The sequence below is a fragment of the Cladophialophora psammophila genome (genome assembly GCF_000585535.1).
Source record: "Cladophialophora psammophila CBS 110553 chromosome Unknown aczJe-supercont1.20, whole genome shotgun sequence".
In the NCBI taxonomy this organism is placed as follows: domain Eukaryota; kingdom Fungi; phylum Ascomycota; class Eurotiomycetes; order Chaetothyriales; family Herpotrichiellaceae; genus Cladophialophora; species Cladophialophora psammophila.
Window position 1 is genome coordinate 491,303 of NW_006912941.1, and position 23,756 is coordinate 515,058.

At 53.2% G+C, this 23,756-nt stretch overlaps 9 protein-coding genes across 9 annotated transcripts; 3 read left to right on the forward strand and 6 right to left on the reverse strand.

Annotated features, from left to right (window-relative positions):
* Positions 1–575: 575 nt before the first annotated feature.
* Positions 576–2,261, reverse strand: A1O5_10562 (uncharacterized protein; the record flags this gene model as incomplete). Its single annotated transcript, XM_007751138.1, has 1 exon — positions 576–2,261. The coding sequence occupies one exon, from the start codon at positions 2,259–2,261 to the stop codon at positions 576–578; it is 1,686 nt and encodes a 561-aa protein (XP_007749328.1).
* A 1,448-nt stretch (positions 2,262–3,709) lies between these two features.
* A1O5_10563 (protein ssh4) lies at positions 3,710–5,318 on the reverse strand (the record flags this gene model as incomplete). The annotated part of the gene is made up of 3 exons (XM_007751139.1): positions 3,710–4,485; positions 4,539–4,844; positions 4,904–5,318. 3 exons carry the CDS (start codon positions 5,316–5,318, stop codon positions 3,710–3,712), a joined length of 1,497 nt encoding a protein of 498 aa, XP_007749329.1.
* A 938-nt stretch (positions 5,319–6,256) lies between these two features.
* A1O5_10564 (uncharacterized protein) lies at positions 6,257–7,256 on the reverse strand (the record flags this gene model as incomplete). Its single annotated transcript, XM_007751140.1, has 3 exons — positions 6,257–6,482; positions 6,555–6,645; positions 6,704–7,256. 3 exons carry the CDS (start codon positions 7,254–7,256, stop codon positions 6,257–6,259), a joined length of 870 nt encoding a protein of 289 aa, XP_007749330.1.
* A 1,110-nt stretch (positions 7,257–8,366) lies between these two features.
* A1O5_10565 (uncharacterized protein) lies at positions 8,367–8,612 on the forward strand (the record flags this gene model as incomplete). The annotated part of the gene is made up of 1 exon (XM_007751141.1): positions 8,367–8,612. The coding sequence occupies one exon, from the start codon at positions 8,367–8,369 to the stop codon at positions 8,610–8,612; it is 246 nt and encodes an 81-aa protein (XP_007749331.1).
* Positions 8,613–9,787: 1,175 nt separating this feature from the next.
* On the forward strand, positions 9,788–11,133 carry A1O5_10566 (uncharacterized protein; the record flags this gene model as incomplete). Its single annotated transcript, XM_007751142.1, has 2 exons — positions 9,788–9,936; positions 9,996–11,133. The coding sequence occupies 2 exons, from the start codon at positions 9,788–9,790 to the stop codon at positions 11,131–11,133; spliced, it is 1,287 nt and encodes a 428-aa protein (XP_007749332.1).
* A 284-nt stretch (positions 11,134–11,417) lies between these two features.
* Positions 11,418–12,080, reverse strand: A1O5_10567 (uncharacterized protein; the record flags this gene model as incomplete). Its single annotated transcript, XM_007751143.1, has 1 exon — positions 11,418–12,080. One exon carries the CDS (start codon positions 12,078–12,080, stop codon positions 11,418–11,420), a length of 663 nt encoding a protein of 220 aa, XP_007749333.1.
* Positions 12,081–13,997: 1,917 nt separating this feature from the next.
* A1O5_10568 (uncharacterized protein) lies at positions 13,998–14,729 on the forward strand (the record flags this gene model as incomplete). Its single annotated transcript, XM_007751144.1, has 2 exons — positions 13,998–14,091; positions 14,170–14,729. 2 exons carry the CDS (start codon positions 13,998–14,000, stop codon positions 14,727–14,729), a joined length of 654 nt encoding a protein of 217 aa, XP_007749334.1.
* Positions 14,730–15,152: 423 nt separating this feature from the next.
* Positions 15,153–16,664, reverse strand: A1O5_10569 (uncharacterized protein; the record flags this gene model as incomplete). Its single annotated transcript, XM_007751145.1, has 2 exons — positions 15,153–16,492; positions 16,601–16,664. The coding sequence occupies 2 exons, from the start codon at positions 16,662–16,664 to the stop codon at positions 15,153–15,155; spliced, it is 1,404 nt and encodes a 467-aa protein (XP_007749335.1).
* A 1,803-nt stretch (positions 16,665–18,467) lies between these two features.
* On the reverse strand, positions 18,468–22,325 carry A1O5_10570 (uncharacterized protein; the record flags this gene model as incomplete). Its single annotated transcript, XM_007751146.1, has 1 exon — positions 18,468–22,325. The coding sequence occupies one exon, from the start codon at positions 22,323–22,325 to the stop codon at positions 18,468–18,470; it is 3,858 nt and encodes a 1,285-aa protein (XP_007749336.1).
* Positions 22,326–23,756: the final 1,431 nt, after the last annotated feature.

Here is a 23,756-nt window from a genome sequence, read left to right on the forward strand (position 1 = left end):
CAGGATCTCGTGTGACCAGAGCCAAGAGAAAGGGAATAGTGCACACACTCCCTGCTGGACTGAAGGCGCCTCAGTGTTTGCCGGACTCACCTTGGGCAACTCGAGGGAAGGAAAAGAAAAAGGAAAAGAAAAGCTTTCGAAAGAATTTGCAGAGTCGAGGGGGTTGATATACTTTGGGACCGAGTGCTGCTCTTGGCGAGAGTTGATCTGAGAAGAGGGAGAGCAGTGAAGATTGGGATAGTGAATTCACGATTCAACGCTGATGATGGGGTCACGCGTCTGACTGATTGATCGATGGCACAACTGGATCAGAAGTGAAGTGGCTGATCGATCCAAAGGCCGGAACGAGGTCTAAAGATTCCTTGATCCGACAGACTCGTCAGGAAAATCTGCATCTTAATCACTCCGTGGCCCTGTGCTGGAGCTTGGATGCAGAGCAAGCATCAATATAATTTTTGTACAGGCAGTGCAGGAAGAGCTAACATGGTGAACTGAACTCCAACAAGCCCCCAAACGGATTTCGGTTCCATAGCACAAGCACAATGGCATTCTCGGTTGCCGCCGTCACATCCTGCCTAGACCCATATACTATCTCCACAATTCGTCACAGTAAAGTCGCATCCTAGCCCTGCTTCCTCACCCAAAGCCCGCAGCTGCCCCAGAATCACGTCCCCTGGTGCTGGACCATCCATCAATGTATCTTTCACATGAATAATATGTATCGTAAGCCCCTTGAGAGGTTCGGGAAGCTTTTCCCGCTGATAGTTGGCCGAACCAGAGAGGGAAGATGAGCTGTGGTGAGTGTGAGCCGTCGAGGTTGTTGCTGTGGTGAGCGCGGGACCACTCGAAGATTGCACAGGCCAAGTTGCTGAGTCTGCTTGGAAGGTGACGTTGCGGCCGCGCCCTGGAGTGGGCGGAGCAGCTCCATGTTCAGTTTCTCGCGGTTCGTGGGAGACCTTTCTACGAGTCGATGAGATAGACCTGTTTCCCACGTACCCAATAGGCATAGGTTGCGGCGAAGGCAGGCTGTCAGAACTGGCGCGCCCGACTTCCGGCGTGATGGTCAAATCACCATTCACCGGCCTTTTGCGCTTGCGTTTCAGTTCTGATGGTGTCGGCGGTTGTCGCATCAACAGATCCGGTACCGATGAAGCTCCAATGGACCGACCAGATGCTGATCCATCCAGAGCTGTGTCAGTGGCTGCGCCGTCGACAGATGTCTTCTGTTTTCGCCGATTGCAGACACAATTGGCCAGGAAGGTGAGTTCTGCAACCAGATGTCTTGGGCAGAGGTGACCATAAAGATCCTCATTGCGTACGCTGTCATCATACGAACACTCGATGAAGATCCCTTTGAGCATTCCATTGGCAACTTTACCGGCCGCGTCGTCCCAGACTATGTGGTTTCGAGGCGACAAACTGACCGAGTCGGGTTCGACGTCGCCGAATATGAGCAGCTCGTTGCCTGTCGCATCATTGCGAATGAAGAACGCCGAACTTGAGACCGGCTCAAATAAATGGCAGTTCTCGAGAAGGTTCGAGGTCAAAGGTCCGCCGGGCGTGGCAGGACCAGCAGACATCTGAACTGGTCCAGGAGGATAGGCACCAGCATTTTGTGACTGTTGTTGCGCGACCGCGGCGAAATAGCCATGATCGTCCGATATCCGAGACAGTCTCCTAGACGGGAAGTTGTATTCGGACGGGTACCCGAACGCATCACCATGTTGATAGGATACGCTGTGTGCCCTTCTGTGACATTTCCCGTGGCTCACACTCCAACACTTTGTGGCCAAACCGTCACAGACATTAACATAACCTCGAGATTCGCCCAGTCCTAGGCGAGGATTGCCACCTTCAATCAGCCGCCTATAGGTTACGAAGCCAACACCATTCCCTTCGTCTGACAGGTTTGGCCAAAGCCAGTCATTGAATATGTGGTTCTTGATAGCTTCGATGGTGGACGGTAAAGCTACAATCGCTTTCGCCTCTCTACCATATTCGAGCGCTGGGGTGTTGATTGCCATGCCAGAGAGATGGTCCAGATGCGGATGCGTGATGAGAAAGCCATGGAGGATTTCGCGGAAGATGTAGAGTGCGTTTGCCTTCGCACTGATGTTTGGAAAGCGAAGACCGGCAAATGGGCCCTTCTCCAACAGCTTCGAGTATCCCTTAGCTGGCAGCTTTTCAGACATCAATGGCATTTCTCTCTGTAGGATGCGGATCATGCTGGACAAGTGCGCCCCAGCATCCACTGCGATCATGGAGTTCTTGCGCCATTCTGACTGAGGCGCCCTCACCAATAGCCCCGTGATGTTGTCTTCGCGAGGTCCGCCTGTAGATCCCTGAGCCGATGGTCAGCTGCTGAGGCATTCTTCAAGTCAAGTCCAGTGTTCCCTGCGCCAGCGAACGCGTAAGGTATCGCGCGCCACAGGGACACAGGAAATGGAAGGAGGATATAACCTTACTTACCAGGACTATCACCTGGAAAGAAGCGTCATCTTTGTTACCCAATTCGCGAGGCTCCGGGCCTGCGTCGTGTGAGGCATGGCTTCCTCGCATCGAGCCTTTCGACTTTCCCTTCCTGTATAGGTCTTTGTTCAATTGTTTGTTCCGTCCCGCTGTTGAGCCGCTATGGCTCGCTCCACAATCCCTTTGTTCTCTATGCACAAACTCCTGGTATTTCGGTCTGGTCTGGGGTTGAGTCGGGGTTTCGGGAGAGGTCTCGGGTGGCTGCTTCGAACTGGAGCCGAAATTGTGGGCAAATAGGTGGAGTGACGATGAAGACGAGCTGGGACCAGCGGAGGAAGATAGGCTCCTGGCGCTCTGTGTATGTCGAGTTGTCAATTACTTGAGGGGAATCTCACTGGATGTAGCTGGATCGAGAAGGTTGCAAGCGTTGGAATGTGAAGCAGCAACCCCCAACGCAGGCATTGTCTAGGTATGTCCCCAGGTCGGATGGCCTTCCAGATCGCAGGATCAACGTAGTAATGATAAGGAGAAACGGATGTTGCAGTCCGGAAACGAACGATGTGCCAAAGCCAAAAGGAGAAAAAGCATGTTCATCCAGCTTTCGCTGTCTGCAATCCGCGTTCTGGTGACAGACAAACATTCATGGGAGGCCGCCATGCTGCGTCATTCTTGTATGTAGCTTTGGTGGCTTGTGTTTGGGGTCCGCCAGAGAGCGGTACAAACTTTGCAGCACTCAGCTGCCCCCAGGGACTCATGGGGCCCAGTGGGTTCTGGCACGAACTGCATAATACGAGCCAACAACAGGGACTCGCGGAGGGGGCCCAAGGAGGCCTCAATGGTCTGCAGATCCCTAACAAGAAGGCATAACCTGTCGATTGCCCGGGGGGGGGGGGGGGAGCTTGGGGGACGGAGCCCAGTCGGTGCCCAGCATCGTCTACTCGGTATCCAGAAGTTTTTGCATGACAGATTTCTTTCATAATCGCGCATCCAATTCCTAGGCGTCGCCTTTGGTTCCCCAGTTCGACGTAAGTAGCACCAATAGCACCCGTAGTATCCACATCTACTCCATACAGGTGCATATCTATCTTTCATAAGCAGACCCTGTTCGATGGAATGTCAGCCCTAGAGGCAGAACGTTCACTCTGAACCAAGCCGAGCCACGCAACAGAATGGGAAGGCAAAATCGTATTTACACTCGTGGTCGTAAAGGATATTTTATTTCATGCTCAGGGGTATCTCGTCATGTATGGCTGGGTCCTGCCGCCTCGCCCACAGCAGCATCGTAGGTGGGAATAGGTGGTCCTCCTGTCCGATCACGCAACAACTCCTGCCGTTCATCTTCATCGCCGTCACCGCTCGTCCTTCGACTCCCCGGGGGACTGCTGTACTCGGGAGGTGGGATGATCTGTTGTCCAGCAGGTGTATTCTCCACAGGCTGGTTCTGGATATCTCCCATGTCCAGAAGTGCGTTGCCCTGGCTCGGCAGATCCTGTGATGATATATGCGCCAGTTGCGCCAATGATATATCCGTGGCTGACCGGACGGGCCCAGGGTTACCAGCTGGGAGGCCGAGCCTTGCCAAACCACTCCGTGTCCTCGAGTGTCCGGGTTCATATGTCGACTGCCGCGTTCCTTCTCTTCCCGTCTCAAGCAGGATGCTACCTTGCTCGCTACCATAAGGAGGAGGTGGTGCAAGACTTCCCGTCATTGGTGCTAACCCCCATTTTTTGACATTTGCCTCGATAAACACAAACCCCATCTGGCCAAAATTCACATGAACGTGGCAGGGTCCATTTGCGCCTACAGTTGGGAAGAAGTTCTGGGTCTTGAGATTGTGCGCGATCTCATCCAGTTTCTTCCCGTTGCGTGTGAAAAATATGCTTCCGGTTCGAGGTCGGTATCCTACCCCGATCACATCTCCTTGCACATAAGGGGGACCATACGTGCTCGCGGAAAACGGCTGATTGTAGCGTCGATGACCCGTGGAAAGATAAGCAACCGATGTTTTATGAAAACCTGATCAGTCAGCATACGAACTCACCCGCTCTCGAAAAAGGCGATGGACTTACCCGGTAATCGAAACAAGGGGTATGGTTTCGTGGTCATTCCAATGCTGATCAGGCTATTCTCGGGCTTGTCGTAGATCTTGGCCTCCCAGTAGTACACTTCGTTCTGCTTTGGCACCGGAAGATTGCTCTGTACGCTGCATTCTGAATCGAAAAACTCGATTTCGGTTCTCGCTTCGACAAAGCAGTTGGCGATTTCTAGTTCTGGCTCGAACTCCCACGCAGAGACACCTTTTTCCTGGATCGCCAGGAACTGCGACAGCGATATATCAGTTTGAACGGATTCTGGGGGATTCGCTTGTACAAATGCTGTGTCGCCGTTAGAATCCGAGCGAGGGCGACGGACTTATGATGTGATTGACCCGTACCTTTGGCCCTCAAATACTCCGTCCTTTGCAACTCATCCATTGTCTCCAAGGCTTCGGCCTCTTCCTGCGCAAAGGCTTGCTCATCGTCGAACTCACCGGGCCGGCCTATACGGTCTAACAGAATGCGGCCTCGAGAGGTATATTTGAAGAAAAAGAAGATGGCAAGAACAAGTACTGCAACGCCGGCGGAACCAAACGCAGATAACAACCCGATAAGGATGCCACGGCCTGTTGCGCCGCCATCACTGATATTTATGACAATCGAGGTAGGTGAGCCGTCGTGATGGGATCTGAAGGGAAGTGGAGGACCTTCCTGCCAGCCATTGTGGTCGGCGAAAGAAGCTGAGGAGGAAACGGAAGTCGGATCCGAGGATAATGACGTGGGAGACGGATAAAGGGATGTTTCAAAGGTCATCGTGAGTCTGTCATGTTGTAGCAGGTCACTGCCAGGACGCATCGCTCAAAGGATGAGCTCAACGATGGAAGGAGAGACGGAAGAGGAGAAGTAAGAAGACGTCCAGAGGTGGCGAGATGGTGATGTGTGGCAGCGGATGAGGATGAGCGAAGAAGCCAGGGCGAAATGGCGCAGGCGGGGATGCGGTTAGGCTAATCGATCGAACAGACCGTGGGCTGGGTGAGAGCAGCCGCCGTGGACAGAATTGGATTTGGCCGTCAATCAATAGGACAAATAAATGCAATCAAGTGTAATGCCTCCAAGAGGACGAGATGCACGATACCACCATCTTGGGTCGGGCCAAGATGTCTACTTATACGATTGATTTAAGGGACGAAGGGAGTGACGAGGATGGAGATGGAGATGGAAAATGGAAGGGCCGAGACAGAGGCTGCTTCTGATGCTTTTCCCGTGGCAGCGGATGAAACGGTGCCAGTAGCAGGGCCAGCTGCCGTCACTCTTGGGTTTTTGGGGGGCAACCACCCACAGGCTCAGCCTAGAAGGGCCCCCCCGCTCACTAACAATTGGTTGAGGTGACCAGGAGTCCAGGTGTTCAGGGACGCCAAGAGGCATCGCTTCAGCTAAAAGGGTCTCAGACGTCAGTGACTCCGTGCCAGCATCAACAAGCCCTTTCGCATGCATCATGCACGCTTCCCGGTCTGAAAGCCATCGTGCTCAGTTGTGGTGCCATACAAAGTTACGCCGTATAGTATATTAAAAGCTTGAGTGTTCTCTTCTACCCAGTATATGTATATCCAGTAGAGATACTTTCCGGAGTCCCTCTCCACGCTAGTCGAGTATTGAATCTGCCTAGCGGCACGAAGGCGACACTGTAGCTGCGCCCATCCGACAAGGCTGATACCTTGCACAAGTCAGTCGTCCATTCGAGTTCGAGCATTCTAGATCTTGCTGTCCCTCTTCCTTGCTCTCCAGCCGGTGAGCGTGCTGCCACCATCAATCTCAATCACATTGCCTGTCATATGGGCCGATGCTTGGCTGCTGAGGAAAATCACCAAACCTGCAAAGTCAGACGGCTTGCCAACTCGTCCGGTGGGTTGTCGTTCTAGTAGAGTGTCCATGTATTTGTTAATGCCGAAGTTCGTCATTCGAGATGGGAAGACGCCGCTGCGAATATGATTTAGCATATCGGCCTTCTCAACATTGATCGAGGACCAGGCCAACACAGTGAAAACTTACGGGCAGATACAGTTGACCATGATGTTCAATGGCGCTAACTTGGACGCCTGCAACTTGCTGAGATGGATGCATGCTGCTTTGGATGGCCCATCTGTATCGAGCATGTCAGTTTGGCTCTTCCCACATGCAGGGTACAAGGACAACCATACAGCTGAAGGTGCCGTGACCCGGTGCCGAAAGCCCTCCTTCTCCAGTTGTGGTGACGTCGCTCGTCTGGATGCCTGCCATGGAGGCGACGTTGATGACCCGCGAGGGCATGTCGGCGTTGGTCCCCTTCAGCAGCAGGTCGTGCAATCCGACGGTCATGTAGAAGATGGACTTGACATTCAATGCCATCAGTTTGTCCCACCCACTTTCAGGGAAGTCGTCATACGGAGCTCCCCAGGTGGCGCCTGTGTTATTGACCAACACGGTCAAGCGATCCGTTCGCTTTTTCACCTCGTTGACTAGCCCGTCACAGCCAGCCTTGTCTTTCAAGTCGGCCACAATGTATTCGCACTTGCCTGGTCCCAACGCGTTCAACCGATCCGACGTCTTCTTCAACTCGGACTCTTTCCGACTGGCAATGAAGACCCGTGCCCCGTTCTGGATGAAACCTTGAGCCGCCATTTCACCCAGGCCGGTTGCCCCTCCAGTCACCAGCACAACGTGGTTGCTGACATCGAACAGCGTGGAGATTCGGAGATCTGCTGCTGAAGTCATGGCTGCTCCTTTCTTTCGTCGTTTCAGACGTCCTTCTCTTTGCTTGTCGTTGATATCTGATTCCTTCGAGGTTTACAATTAGTCAAGGAGAACAGAAGGCAGGACCATGAAGATTGAAATTTAGATGTTTAGAAGGCACTATTGTTGATCCGCGGCAAAATGCCATTCTTGGGGTTATCGATTCGGCTTGATTGCCAACCAGAAGCCTCGGTTATTGCCATGCTTCCCCAGTTGCCCCAGTTTCTTGGCCGCCGAGCCCGCAATTGCGTGGTCGTTATGATCCGTCGTAATAATCCGCCGTACGAGGCTATATTTGCCAAGATGCCAAGGTGCTCAAGATGCTTCAGGATTATCCTGCCAGTGGCAAAAAGACATACTTGTATTCACTTATCGTTATTCCCCGACGGACCCAACCCCCCCGTTTCGATGGATTCCAGGCACTTCTCGTTCACGATCGCAGTCTACCTACTCGTAGAGTCAAGACTCTGGCGAGTTCTGCAGGAGCTTGTCTCCACCGTACAGTCGTGACCACGAGTCACGAGATGCAGGTTGCTGTGAACTCATGCCACTGCAGGACAAGTGTCATGACTCATGGACCCAGGAACGGCCCTTTGATCCGGTTGGTACACGCCACTCAGTTTGTGACTCTCACACCACAGCGGCAGCTGTGCCTGTTTGGACCTGGACAGACGCAGGCATACCCAACAAGTCGTCATGCTACCATCGTTCAGCCGCCGGTAGTGATTCCCCCCTGGCTCACGCCTTGGGTGTATCTCATGTGACTCACGCTAGCTTGGTCGCCATCCATAACACTCAAGACTCACGGATCGGGCATATATACCTCGCTCTCATGCTTTTTTGCAACTTTCCCATGTTTCCTTTATTTCCCGTTAAAATCGTCCCAGCTGGCACTCGCTTGGTCTCGCGACAGCATTTCCTTCGCTCACCTGAACATCCTCTCCAGGACAGCTTCCAATGGCACACAAACACAATCGCCGGCGGGTTCGCCCTCGCAATCGCAACCATTCTTCTCTAAACCCCATCTTTGAGATCCCAGACGAGCTCTCAACGTCATCAGAATCTTCCGCTCTTTTCCCGTCCTCTGCAAGCATGGACCTCGAAGAATCTCCCCTACCCCAAGCACTGAATACCGCGAATCCTAGTGTTGCGTCGAGACATTGGTACAATCGATACGTTGCCTGGCAAAACCGCGACAAAGCTCAAAGACGTGAAGCCGCGAAGATTGAGGCCGAACAGATCAAATTGTTTGGAGGCGAACCAGGTGATGATGTCGGACTTTGCTACAAGATGATGGAAGTCTTTGCAGGCATGAATTGGATCGACACGCTGGACTAGACAAGTGGCTGGGCCTAAAGGAAGGAAAGAAAAAAAAAAGGAAACAAATGAAAAGCATTGACATCTTGCGGAACAAAGCATCGATTCTGTCGAGAGACGGCATTGAAAATCGACTCACAGGAACGGACGCAGCTCGAGTTCGGCTTGTAGCAATGAAGGCCTTCCTGACATAGAACAGGAATGACTGGATTGGTCCATTATACTTGACCCGTCACTGCTGAGGAAGGGTGTATCCGCTGGGAAGTGGTGACTGGTGCTCGCGCATTCATCGAAGGGAAGGAGATGCGTGTCCTGACATACACCGCGCTTGAGCTCGTTGCCGCAGAATTGGTGCGTTGTCGACAAGAGATGGATCCATCCACTCGCCTACTGTTATGTACTCTGTGATATCTCGACTCACAATATCAATAGAGTTCACCTCTCTGTCACTTCTTGTTTTCTCGACCTAGTTTCATTGTGGCGTTGACGCCACACGAGATGGCTGATGGGTGGAAGCTTGACTAGAAGCTTGGAGTTGCTTGTTCGTCTTGCTGCTCGATTGTACCGAGCTACGGGATGGAGAATGCCCTACCTAAAGTAGTAGTATCGACATTCCTCTTCTCCGTTCCTTTTCCTTCTGTCTCCTCTGATGCTCCCCTCATCTCGATCTGCTGAAAGCGCACCAGCTGATCCCTGCCACTGTGGATGATTCTAGCCACATTTCAACGTCAGCCAAGTCTCTTAGCACGATTAGCGTGGCACAAGATTTCCCAGTTGGCGCTTGTTCTTTTGTGATCTGCATTCCAAACTCCAGTCACTTTTGTGCCGTCACCCTTTTTCGTGCAAGCGACTGTGGGTTGCAGTCCGAAAACAAGGCACGATATCTCACTTGGGGATGGAAATGACTTGCTAACACAATTCTCACTGCGTCACTCACGACCGTTAAGCCGTGTCGGCGAGCACAGGAGGAAGTTGAAATACTCCAATGCCGCCTCGCTGTTTTCGGTTACTTTGATTTCACTGTGATCAGGCAGGCGCGGTTGTCAACCTCTGCAGTTGTCCGACGTCAAGACAGGTATCTCACCATTTCGTTTCCCCTTCTCAATCTCTTCCTCAACCTTAGACTTCTGCACGTCCCCCCTCTTAGGTGATCATCAGCCCTTCCTTCGTACCTGATATCGATCTCAACCGTCAAGATGGGTCTCTTTTCCCGCCGAGCTCAAGGTCCAGCTGCAAACGGCCATACTCACAATGGTCATGCTCTTCGTCACGAAAAACGAGCCCGTCCGGGACGTTTCGACATTGACTCTGGCGACTTCAACCGTAGACCGAGCTTCGGGCAATGGTAAGCCCTAGCATCTCTCCCCCCAGACAGACATGGCGCAAGATCTGACGGATGGACAGGCTGAAGTTCACGTGGCTGGATATTTTAACCATGGCTGCGATGGGCGCCATCGGCCTCGGAGTCTACGAAGCCAAACCTGCTCCGAGCCGCTCATTTCCAGTGACCTTTTCTGATGGAGAGATTGTCTATCCCGAGTTTGCCTATCCGCTGCGCCATGAAATCGTCCCAATCTGGCTTGCTGCCCTTCTTGCCTCTCTGATCCCAATCTTCGTCATCCTGTGTATGCAAATTCGGATTCGCTCTTTCTGGGACGTCAACAATGCAATCATCGGTCTCTTGTACTCCCTCATTGGAGCGGCCGTGTTTCAAGTCTTCATCAAATGGCTTATTGGCGGATTGCGGCCCCATTTCTTGAGCGTCTGTGACCCAGACCCAGCGTTGATGGCGGCTCACCCTGGTGGAGGGTTCCAAAACATCATGTTCCAGAGAAATATCTGCCGGGGAGATGTCAACCAGATCGACGACTCACTCGAATCTATGCCATCCGGTCACACTACCGCTGCATTTGGTGGCTTCCTCTACCTCTACTTCTACCTCAACGCCAAACTGAAGGTGTTTAGCAACCACCACCCAGCATTCTGGAAACTCATTGTCACGTATGCTCCCGTGCTCGGTGCTTGTCTGATTGGTGGTGCCCTCACCATTGACGAATACCACAATTGGTACGACGTTTTTGCGGGCGCCGTTATTGGGTCGGTCTTTTCGATCTCAAGCTATCGCATGGTCTATGCCTCCGTCTGGGACTTCAGATTCAACCATATTCCCTTAACTCGCCACACTCCGTTCTCCTTCGGCGCAGGCGCTGCAGGCGCTGGAGGTTTCGAAACTGCAGTCTTCACCAGACAAGCAGGGTGGGGATACGAAGAGCATTATGGCGGCGCGCCCTTCGATGCTGCTCATGGTCTCAGGGGCCAAGCTGCTGGGTTCAACACGGGTGCAGTGCATCAAGAACGTTATTTCAACAAGAGCGAGGGCGATGTGGAGCGCGATGCTGGTCTACACCCGACAGCCGGCACCACGAACGGCTATGGAAATGGCGCGTCGTCAGTGGGAGATCCTCCCGCTGCCGTGACCAACGGAACGCACAACTCCAGTCGGAAGAGCCTGGAGCGCAAACTTGTGTCCACTTCAGCATGATTTATGGAAACGAACTGAGGATACGCTGATACCATGAGTTAATATGCATTAGAAGCCGTGCATGGGAACATTCGTGCAAGGTTATGGGGCGTCGGAGGTTTCATACAGCAGCTGCAGCAAAGGAACCACAAACTTTGAGGATCACTCGGGCAGGTAACATGAAAAGCAACAACTATTAATGAGACCAGAATGCCATAATTGTCTTATGGCTATAAATTTGCGTCTGAGGCTTTTCCAGCCTGTTTCTGGGTGATCAGTCGAACTATGAGAACATTGTAGACCCCCTACCCAGTGAAGCTCATCCCATTCAATTCCTTTTGCAACCTAAACCCTTCTAACAGAGTCTGCTTCTGCTGCCAAGTCGTAAATGCCAATTCTATATTCTCCCTTTTCATCCTGCCATCCCGACACTCCTCCTCGGTCGCCCACACTGAGTTCACATGCTCATTCGGATCCAGCTTTATCTTTGACGCCTCGGATCCATCTCCCTCGACTTCGACGAGGAACTCGAATTTACACACTCTCTTGCCACCCCGCGTGAGAAAGACGTGCCCTTGGCCAACAAGCGACCTGATGCTTTTCGCGGCCAGCCCAGCCTCTTCCCACAACTCTCGGGCAACGGAGTGCAGGATGGTGGGATCTTCGCGGTCGGACGCGCCGCCTGGGACCTCCCAGCGAAGTGGCGCAGAGTCGTGAGGGGCGCGCTGGACGAGGAGGACCCGGAGTTCGTCGTTTTTGCCGTGCTCAGTGCGAGTAGAGTTGAGGGTATCAGTTGCGGCGGGAAAGCGGGCGAAGACAAGAGCACCCACGGCGACGTATTCGTAGTTCAGGCCTTCCACGAGCGCGGCCTGGTTGGCGACGTATGTCTGGAACGGCACGGCGAATTGCGATACGGAGGGGTGGGATGTGAATTCAAAGCCCCGGGATGGTGTGGTGGAATCGGCCATGGCGTCTTTTCTTCCTGGTCTTTTGGCCAGCCTTGAAATGCCGGCGAGGCTGAATGAAGTCTCTACATAATCCACTGACTCAGCTCTGAAGATCGTTTTGCGGCACCCATCAACCAGGCCGGTCAAGATCTTACAGGAAAAGGGGGGGGGTCTGTGGATGGCTCTTAAGTCTTGACTATCTCTGGTCTCTGCGCGTGTGAGTGTTATGAGTTGTCGAACGGCAGCTGCTGGTCAACGAGTACAGGAGCCTTCAGTCTCTCAGGGATGTTTAAGGTGTTTTCGGGGTGCTCTTAAGCGCTGCAAGCTTGTCTTCACCATTGGATAGAGCGATGTGATGCATGGAGAAAGAGGAGGCTGTGCGCGCTTGGCAGTGACAACTTCGACAGCAAGGCACTCTTGGTGCTCTCTTCTTTTTTTGGTTTCAACTCTTCTCTCACTTTCTACGCCACTGTTGTCAATGTTTCATTGGCCATCAAGGTTGAAGTGATCGGCATCGTTGCCAGCACATTGACCATCGCTGGACTGTTCAAAGCATGTATTGATGCATTCGATGTGGTTCAAGCCGCAAAATCACAGGAAACTCGACTTCCACAAGGCTGTGCTGGCGCTGAATGTCGAAAAGTGCCGCCTCTACACATGGGGCCAAAACGTGGGCCTCACTGTCTTATCAGACGAGTCTCGGCCTCGCCTTCTCGACTCTACTGAATTCAAATCCTTGGTTCTCGAGAGCTTGCAGACGCTCCTACCACTCTTCTCCGACAGTGAAAAACTTCAAGGCTGCTACGGGTGCTGTGTGTATTCACAGTTGGCTGCTACGACGGCTTTGACTATTGTACCACAAGCCTCAGCCCACGGCTAGAATCTGTAGACATGTTTCAACCAATTCTCCCTCGACACGACCAAGCTCGACACCAGTGTCAAGGGAAAAGGACAATGGGTGGGGCGAGATCGGAAGAAGTTTCTCAGCCTGATTGCAGATGTGAAAGAACTCATCGATGATTTGCAGGACATCACTGGACATCACTACACCTCTCCTCTCTACCAGTCTGCAGATACAATTCATTGCTTCGCATGTTCAACAGATTCAACAGCCGCAAGCCTTGCAGGCTGTCGCGGAGGTGCGCGAGGCAGACCATCCGGCGATTTCTGACGCCGCATCCTCGCGGCTGGAAGTGTTGAAGATGACCCGTACCCCGGCGCGATGAAATCGAACAGTGGATCAATGATACAGATCGTTGTAGCAACATGGTCGCCGAACTCGAATCATTGACTCTAATCGAACTGAAACATCGTTTGATTTACCAAGCGCTTGCTGCACAACTCGATGCACAACTCGATGCCCTTGCTGCACGACGAGGGTCCCAAGCCAGGTTGCTGGCCAGAGTAGTGTATCTCTGTCGAGATCCGTCAACTCCGGTTAGTCTGATAACGGATTGGGATTTACGACTCATTTCTGCTCGGTTCATTATTCTGATGATGGCATTTGGAGTAAATAACTCTCTGTTTTCGTCGTTGACCTGTGCCTTCAGCGCCATCTTGACAGAACTCGCTCTCGTCAAAAGCCATAAGCTTTAGCGAGGAGTCTCGCTCACATTTCCAAGAGAAAGAAAAGCTGAATGAAGTGACGATGAGTGGACGCGAGCCGCACCACAGAATACTACTTGACCATCTGAAGCGCGCCATCTGCAAACATGTGGGCGCTGAATGAAGACCAAACTCCAAGGGACAGGCTGCCTCTATATCTGAGATATGACTGAAGTACCGGATTTGCACAAAAAGTATAACATGATCTGTTTCAGAGCTTGCGCCAGGATTATACATATTTCAACCTCGTCGATTGGCAGTCCTTCGTGGCATAATTTTCCACGTTTCCGGGTCAACCTCTTCTGTATCGCTGACACAACACAACTCTGTGACATGGATACTGCTACCGTCAAAACTCGTCTCCCAATCCTATCAGACACACATGGCACGGACTTCAACCCTGCCGAAAAACCTCTTCCCCGCGCTGGTGTGGCCATCCACTGCGGCGATCTCACCGACGGCTCCAAGCTGTACGAGTTTTGAACCACCACAAACCTCTTGAAAGACATCGATGCGCCCTTGAAGCTTGCCATCTCCGCCAACCACGATTTCACACTGGGCGACGTCGCTTTTCGGAACAAGGTCGCCGAAGCAACACCGCCTCTCGATCTGAAGCTCGTTGAGAAGGAATATGGCGCGATCGAAGGGGCAAGGCGGCTGTGGGAAGATGCCAAAGACATAGGTATCATTCTCCTGGACGAAGGCACCCATCACTTCACTCTCCAAAACGGGGCGCATCTGACCGTGTATGCCAGCCCTTACACCCCGTCGTTAGGTGCGTGCGGATTTCAATACCACCCAGACCGTGGTCACAACTTCGCTATCCAGGAAGGCGTTGACGTGGTCATCACCCATGGGCCACCGAAGGGCATCATGGACTATACTCACGGCCGAGAAAGAGCTGGGTGCGCCGATCTGTTCGCCGCTCTGTTCGCCGCTGTTGCCCAAGCCCGGCCACGGGTACACTGCTTCGGCCATATCCACGAAGGCTGGGGTGCGTGGTTGGTGACCTGGCGAGTTTACGCACGGCGACCGACAGACTCATTTCACCGCGATCGAAAATAACAGGTCCCATGTGATCGGACGACTCGCAAACCTTAACCATCCAGATTCGACTCACAGGGGGAAACAGCCCAGAGGTTAGGAAAGTTGGAACGCTATAGGTAGGCCAGATGCTGCAAGACCAGCCACTGCTGGGGAGATGAGCATCCTCCCGAGGACGAGCAGACTCTCTTCGTCAATGCGTCTGTTGCAGACAGCGAAACCTGTCTAACGCAGAGACCGTGGCTGATTGATACCGAGCTACCAAGAGCTCGTTAGATGGGTTCCGGCGGCAGAGCATTCAGACAATGCTGGCGTACAAAGAAACTCCTGTATGGGAAGTAAGCGTTATGAAATGGGTGTCATCTTCGTCACTGACTCAACACATAGCTTGTCTTTTGAGACGGAGCACGGATGGAGAAAAACAAGAGTCTTAGACCCTCAAGTTCAGGCTTTGACGGCCACTCTAAAGCCAGTCTTGGACACCCTCGCGAGCCACACAAACAATGCTCCGCCCATGACCATGCTCCCCGCGTACACTCTCGCCGCGTTGTACGATCCGCCGTGCATCTCGATGATGGCGCCCATGACCGGCGGTCCCACGAGTGACGAACCCGCCATCACCAGGAACATGACGCCCATTCGCCCTCCAAACCGGCGCAGGTCTTCCGTCATGCTAGCCACGACCGCCGGGGGTGTGCCGATGACCGCGCCCGAGAAGAAGCCGTACAGGACCGTGATGGCGAGTAGGCTACCGATAGTGTGGCAGGGTATCCAGACAAAGACGAGCAGCGCGGTGACGAAGAGCGCGGGACCCTGGATGTTCAAGGGCCCGATATAGTCGGCGATGAAACACGGAATCAGACGTCCCAGGATGCTCGACGCGTTCAGCACCGGCAGCAAGTATTCGAGGGGAAACCCGTCCGAGCGGTCATCGCGGTTCAGGCCGATCGACTCGGCCCACGCCTCCACATAGTTATAGAAGCCAAAGAACCCAAAGTACGTGACGAACTGGCCCGTGATCCAAAGCGCGAATTCCCTCTGTTCCCGCAGCGCCTGGTACTCGATGAACCGCGACCCCTTCCTCGGCCTGGGTGGAAGACGCTGCCGGATCAACAGGTTGCTCACCCCTAAAGTCACCAGCGATATCAGCGCCAGAATGCGCACTCCCCACCCAAATCCCACGGACGAGATACTGTGCCGCAACCCAATGGGAATCACAATACCGCCCAGCGACGCCCCAGAGCTCACGGTCCCAACGGCCAGGCCTCTCCGCTGCTGGAACCAGGTGCTCGGCAACGCCACGCTCGGGACCAACAACATGCCCATCCCCAGACCGATACAGACGCCCTGCGCCAGGACCGCTTGATAGTATTCCCTGACAAAACTGGTCATCAGCGTCCCGAAGACGACGAGAGCTGTGCCCAGGCCGACCAATTGGCGAAAGTATCCGGCGTCAAAGTACTTGCCGCTGAGCGCGGCCCCAACCAGCAAGAGGGTGTTTTGGATGGACCCGATCCAGGAAATCGCGGACGCGTTCTTGGACGCGTCTCCCAAGGGATAGCTGTGTGGCGGGGTTGTCGACGTGTAGTATGTCTGAAAGGAGCCGTACGAGACCACCAGACCCCAGGTGTTGAACATGAGGAAGTGTCCGGCGATGACTTGGAGCCACGGTTGGAGACCAACGTCAGGAGGAGGTACCGACAGGGGAGCAGTAACGGCGTCCTCTTCTAGAGGAGGAGACTCTACCGCAGTGGCTTTGTCTTTATCGTCGATGGACACCGGCACTTTGGATCAGTTAGTAACTCATGTTCATCCAAACCAGCTGGTGTATCCCGCCTCGACGGGGAAGGCGAGAGATTAAAGATGACGAAGAAAGCATCGAGGAGACCTACCCCCGTGTGAGTTGTCCACATTCCCGGACTGCCCGACTATCTCGATTGAGAAAGATGTCGACATGACCCTGACGTGGTTGTCCTAGACCGGCGATATTCTTCCCTCGTTACAGCCGACGATGGGTGCGAGGCCATGGACGTTGTTGAACAGATGCCACAGCCAGCGAGATAAAGGGCCCAGATCTAGGTCATGTACCAATAGTAGCTAGGACGCACACTTCGCAAACCTTGACTGTGTGTCCTGTTCACCCAAGTCGGCCCGCGTCCGAGGAATCCAAAGGCAAAAAAAAGCGCAGAGTGCCAAAGGTCAATTAATCAATACCCCAAGTCTTGGAGGGAAAAAAAATGACACAACCCACGAGTCTTCCTCCGTGGCTATATATGTACACATCCCAGGTGTATCTTTGTATATGCCTTTATATACGGTCGGATGCATGGCCCAGGGATGATATATGATATAACACACAGGAAAATATATGCCATTACCAAACATGAACACCGAAACCCACCCTCCTCCCCGACCCCGACATCCGTCCATCTCCCTACACCCACCGCCTCCATACCTCCCCTACAAAAGTCCCCCAGCCCCCCCCCCAGCATCTCTCACTGGCCCAAAAAAAAAGCCGACAGCCGTAGCGCCAAAGGCCGGTGCCCGGTCCGGGGTGCAGGTCAAAAACAGGAAGCCCAACGCCTTTGTGCGAGTCGATGAAGGGTGCGTTTTCGGGGCGGGAGTCTTTCCCTTTTCTTTTTCTCCATCTCTGTGGATTTTTCGGCAAAGTCGGCTGTCGGGACGATCCATGCATGCGGGCGAAGGAATGATGCAAAATGCGGAGAACAGCCCTTGCGAGGAAGACCGTCCTTGGAGTGGCGCGAGCCACCGTCGTCATACCAGCTCTAGCATTATAGCTGGATCCTGCCCGCCCGTGGGAGGGGGGAAGGGGAGAGAGAGGGAGGGAGATGTGGGAGGGCGTTATCCTTATTGATATACTGTATGTAGCACGCGAGTCTCGCACGGAAGGGAAGGAGAAGAAGGGGAGAGAAAAAAAAAAAAAAATAAAGACCGGCGAGACAAGGAAGACAGGGAGGGATGTAGGGATGGAAGGGAGGTGTCAGTCAACCAACCAATCTATCTATCTATCTGCCTTCCCTTCCTCTTTGAACTACTCAAGTACACAGCTCAAGCTCGAGTGGTGCCGAAGAGAGGACTCCGTATGTACCGACTTCACTGCCTCGCCATGTACCTCCCTGGTTATCCGGCTATTATGTATGACATTTTGGTTGGTGAAGTGAGCCATCCACAGATGAGATCCGACGGAACTGGGACGATTAGCCGGTTCTTACCCACATACTGGCCTACCGTGGACTCCACACAAAGGTTGTGGTAAACTGCAATAGGTAATGGGTATTATTGTACTGTCTAAGCTCCTTTCATATAGCTCGTCTCATCATCGACGCCCCCACTTGAATGTCATCTGGAGTTCTGGTGCCAGCGCCTATCTTTTGCTCATACCAAGGCGTTGAGAAGATGGCCCACGTGTGCTGTCATAGAATCGAGCCCAAGGCAGACTCTTCTGCCTTATGATCCTTCGGTTCTCGTAGAGGAGGAGGAATTTATATCCGATTCCCCCCATTCGAAAGAGGTGATCAAGTTTCGCAGGCCGGCCTTTCCATATCGTCTTCCTGTGTGCGTCGGTGGATTTGGTCTGCTGTAGTCCAGACATGATATGCTCAATATGACCTCAAGGGTCTGTGATGCTAGGCATCCCGATCCTGCCGTATACTTCCGTGATTTGTAGAAACCGCGATGCGAGGTACCATGTAAAATCTGACTCTGCTCCCTTTTTAAATAGATGGTTGCCGAGAAGACCTACACTCTTTCACCATCTCGTTTGAACTTGGCGAGAACGTCCTTCATCTTGGGCACCAGCTCAGGCAGCCGAAACGGCTTGCTCACGACATCGTCAATTCCGCTCTGCAATGTCATTTCGATCTGTTCAGCTCGCGCATTCGCTGTGACTGCTATGACAGGGACGTGCGCTACCAATTCTCCAGTCTCTTGCATCTCCCGGAGTTTCCGTGCGCAAGTCTGCCCGTCCATGACAGGCATCTCCAGATCCATGAGCACAACGTCGACCTTGACACCATCCGTGACATGGTCGCTATGAAATTTTGACTTGCGGATTTGCTCAATGGCCTCGCCCCCATGGTTGGCCACATGGACAACGCAACCGATCTTGCGAAGCTGTGCTGCAAGTACTTTTTGGTTGATCAAGTTGTCTTCGACGATGAGAACGTGGACGGCGTCGGCTTGCGTGGTTAGACTGGCGGAGGCTGTCTTCGCAGAAGCGAGCGAAGCTCCAGATGGTGGTTGGAGCACTTGCATGGCCAGGCCCGTCAGCGGCGTTGTCTTGGATGCCTTCCTGCTATGTGGTGCTGAAGAACCCGGGATCTCTTCCAGGGTGGCAATATCCCCCTTACTACGGCGAGCTTTGATATAGAACGCAAATATGCTCCCTTTTCCACTCTCCGAGGCGACGCCGATTTCACCCCCCTGAAGCTCGACCAGTTCTCTGGAAATGAAGAGACCAAGGCCGGAGCCACCATATGTGACGTGCGTGCGGGGACTAGCTTGAGAGAACCGCTGGAAGAGCTGTTTCTTTTCCAGTTCATCCAGACCACGTCCGGTATCTTGCACTGCAAAATGGAGATACACGGGCTCGCCTAAGCCCCATTCTGCGGCTGCGGTTACATCTTTTTCCTTGGGAGACCGAGAAGGGATATACGTGAGTCTCCATTTGTCCTCTTGAGACGGTTTTTCCTCCGAAGCGGCAATGTGCATGCGTATGACTCGATTCTCTTGCGTCGTGGTGAATTTGATCGCATTGGTCATCAAGTTGATCAAGACTTGTGAAAGCCGATGTGGATCTATTCGGACCCAATCGATTTCCTGGGCTGTGAAGGACGTGTCGATCTTCAACTCCAATCTAATGTCTGCCGTCTTCAACTCTGCGTCAAACATTTTCAGCACCTTGTGTACAACGGCTATAGGCCGTGTGTCGACAGGAGTGACCGCCATCATGGCCGAATCCAGCTTCGACAGCGTTAGAACGTCATCCACAATCCTTTTCTGATGCTGAGCACATAGCGTTATAGTCTGAGCAGAGTCGATAGTGAGGTCAAGAATTTCCTGCTGAGGTTTGGTCAGCCCGTTGGCATCCCGCATCTCGCTTAGGGAGCCGGTGATTGAATCAGCACATTGCAGTATGGCGGACAACGGGTTACGCATTTCGTGCGAGGTAGTATCGATGTACCGCTCTTGCTTGCGCTTGAGTTCGACGGCTTCCTCCATTCTACGGGTCTGTAGACTTTCGGCGAACTTTTGTGCACTGATATCAGTCATTGACCCAAAGATTTGTCGGATTCGCCCGTCCTCGTCTCGTTCAGGTGAAGCACTAGTAAGTACCCAGGTTTGCCCCGTGTTTCCGAGCTTGTCCCCCCATGGGCTCTTGAAGCGGAATTCCAGTGATATTGCACATCTCTTCTCCAGCATAGTGGTCCACAACTCCCGGACTTTCGCTTGATCTTCTTCTAGAACGTATTCGATCCACTCGTTGTCAACCGGCACGTCACGAGGATACGAAGAGATATTATACCAGGCATCGTTGGCGAAGTTGATCTTGCCGTCGAGGTTCCCGATGAAGATTCCGACTGGTGCAAGTTCCGCCATTCTCGCGAATTTGTTCTCTGCCTCGGCCGCTTGTTGAGTCCTGGCCAAAAGTTGATTACTGAGCTCAATCCGGTCTTGGGCCGCCAGCTGAGCGGCTCTCTCGCCTTTCTTGATTTCATCCTCAAACAAGACAACTGATGCAATCGAAGTGGCGAGCTGGCGGCCTAAAAGCTGAACAAACAGATCGTAATCTTCATCGTACGGTCGTCTTGGGTTTGTAGCCATAACGAGAAACCCCAAGGTTGACTCCCCGGTAGTAGGATGGATGGGTGATATCACCACGATTTTGGAGGGATCGCCAAATCCTCGCCATTCAATATTTTCCAGCATGTCGGGGTCGAGACTGCCGTCGTCGACCCGGAGGACGATCGGTCTATCGGTTGTGAGTGCCTGTCTAAATGAAGCGGCAAAACCCCTGGTGCCCGTCTTCATGTCAATAACAGGAGGTGCTGATCTATGGCCAGCGGGAATACCCAAGCTGCCTTCGAGGTAGCAAACTTTGTTGGAGGCAGCGCCGCTGGAGCCCGAGGAAGCGACTTCGCTCTCCGCCAAGTCCTCGTTGAGAGAATAGACCAAAACCATTGGAGCATCGTATTCGTTGTATTCGAGACCTTGAAGCAGCAAGCCCCAGAACTGAGAGACTTCTCGGGCCGCAGCCGTCCGTTCGCCAATCTCGCGCAGTGTCAGCATGCGCCTCTCCGCAATCTTGCGACGCGTCTTCTCAAATGCCGGGTTATACAGCCCAACGACTCCGCCATCGGCTCCAATAAGCGGGATTATAGACCAGGAGAAATAGGTCTCTTCCAAGAAGCCGTTGCGCATAATGAAGAGGCAGTCATCATCTTTCATGGTCGCCTGAGCGTTTTTGAAAGCATTGTCGAAGACTCCTTTCAACGCGTCCCAGATCTCAAACCACGCATCGCGATAGCGCGCGCCCATCAACGCCGGATGCTTTTGGCCTGCCAGCAGAACATAGGCTTCGTTATATATGGCTATGTGGTCTGGTCCCCAGTACATGGCTGAAGGGTGCGGACTGGCCATGATCAAGTTACACATCCCCCGAAGTTCGACAGACCAGTCCTGGATCGGGCCCAGACTAGTGGCACTCCAGTCAACGCCTCTGGCAAATCGGATATGCGCTGGGAGAGAGGGCGACATGGGCAAACGTGTCCAATCAAAATACCCTTTCTCGTCAACAGTTACCATGTCGGTGTCTAGATTAATGTGCGCGCCGGCCGAGATCACTCTCTGATCGGAGCTTGCCTGAAAAGAGCCCGACAAGAGCTCCGAGTATGTCAGATCCCCGCTCGGCACAGGTGATGTCGGGTCGAGACCGTTCGGGGAGACGTCTGGTATAGCTTCTGTCACCAAGCGATTGAGAGTGCGTGGCACCTCGCCGCTGGTGCGCGGGGGAATGTCGAAGTAGCTTTGCAATTCGGTGTCCCCGCGAGCGCCTCCACTGGTGGACGCAGACGCTGAACCAAGGCCTTGATATTGCTGCATACCGAGCCGACCACCACCACCATCCGCCACCAAAGGGGTGGAAAAAGGATGTTGCCGACCATGGATGACCTTCAGTCTTTTTCGTATTAGGGCGCCTTGCCACAGCCATCCGGCAAAAGGAAATGTCGGGACGATATCGGGCTCTGTTAGGGGGCTGAGAGCCCAGGCCTTGAAATCCGAGAATGGAGTTCCCAAATCTAGTAACTGAGTAGAGTCTTCGGACCGTCCTTGTACATGGTCGAATAGAGAATTGCGGGACTTGAGCGCGGTGTTTGCAAAGATCAAATTGAGACCAGAGGGGTTGAGATTGACAGTGTCGACGATATCAACTACAAAAGTTGGCCGCTCGTCTAATTGCAGGTATTCGATGAGGGGAATAGCATGCAACAATTGTGTCTCGTTTGGCCTTCTGGTATCTGAAGATGCACGTTTATGTCGACTTCCCGCACGGCTGGCTTGAGGGGAGATCCTGACCGGTATTGAAGTCGCAGCCATTCCTCTACCCGGTACTGGTATTCTGGAAGAAGAAGAAGAAGAAGGCACCTCTTCTCTTTGACCGAGCGTCGTCGCGGCGGCCTCCAGAAAGGATATTTTATCTACTCCTGCAGAGGGCTGCATGTCCGAACGGGTAGAGTTGGTGTCCTCGTCCTCCTCCTGCCCATCCCGTCGACCACGCCGCTCCCCTCTCAGGTGACCATGTTTTGAGGCTGCTGACCCATTGGAAGAAGATCGCTTCGCGTACTTGAGGCCAGGTTGATCGGAAGATGGGGACCTAATGGCAGAGTGATGAGAACGTTTCAATGATGGAGAAGAGAGATGTTCGGCAGCGGTGAGGGGGTCGCGGGAAGGAGGACATTTTGGAATGTCGTGGGTATCCGGAGGGAGGGTCATTCAGAACGCGCATTCTCGGGGCCAATCGTGGCTAAAATCAGATCATCCGAGCAGATGCTGAAAATGTGTGGCGGAGTGGGGAGGGAGGGTTCGCAGGAGGGTGAGCCAAGGGAAGGTTCGCAGGTCGCGAGATGGGATTTCAGGAATCAGGGCTGGCAGGGATCCGGACTGACATAGGAGGCGTTGCCAGTCCGCATGCGTCTTGCCAACAAGTCCAACCGAAAGTAAGCAGGTTAGAGCTGGAAGGAAAGTTTGAGCGGCAAGGCGAGAAGCAGGGTTGGCGACATGGACTGGATGAGGAGGTTGTTCGGTGGTACAACCGTTCACTAAGGCCGTCGAGTGTTTGGTTGGAGCAGGAGGCTAGCTCGATAGTGGACTCCAGGCCATCCACAGTGAACCGCTGGGTGTATTGGAGGCGGGAAAATGATCCGAGAGTTCCTTTTCAGGGATGAGTGTTGATCTGGGATGGGAATCTGGGCACAGTTCATTGTAATAATAATGACGGTGGATAATGGATGGTAGGAAGTGGATGAAAGTCGGTGTTGAGCATGCGGGTGGTTGAAGAAGGTGTTTTGCCAATCAGATTGAGACGGCCGGGTTGGAAATCGCGATGGAGAATTGACCTTTGACCTTTGCCCGTTGCCAGCTGGATGAAGAGGACGCAGTCACTACTGGTAGAGTGTGTATACCGACCAGACCGACCAAGTTCTTGGGGGAGGGGGGGGGGTGTTGGGCACAGCTGCGCAGCTGCGCAGCTGCGCACATCATTGACTCCAGCGCAGTCATGGACGTCATGATCAGTCCACCTTTTTCCATCATTTCTACCTTGTCCTTCTCTGCCTCGCTGCTCACCCCCTATTTTCACCCACTTTCAGCTTCGATGCTAAAGGAATGGCATTCTTGCACTTTCCGATCATGCGACCCTCCTCCACATGAGACCATGCTGGTCCTCAATCGTGATCCTTCTAACTTCGGCGCTTGACCCGAAAATGCGCCGCCTGAAAGGCCCACCAAAGTCCCCCGTCCCTCCCCGAA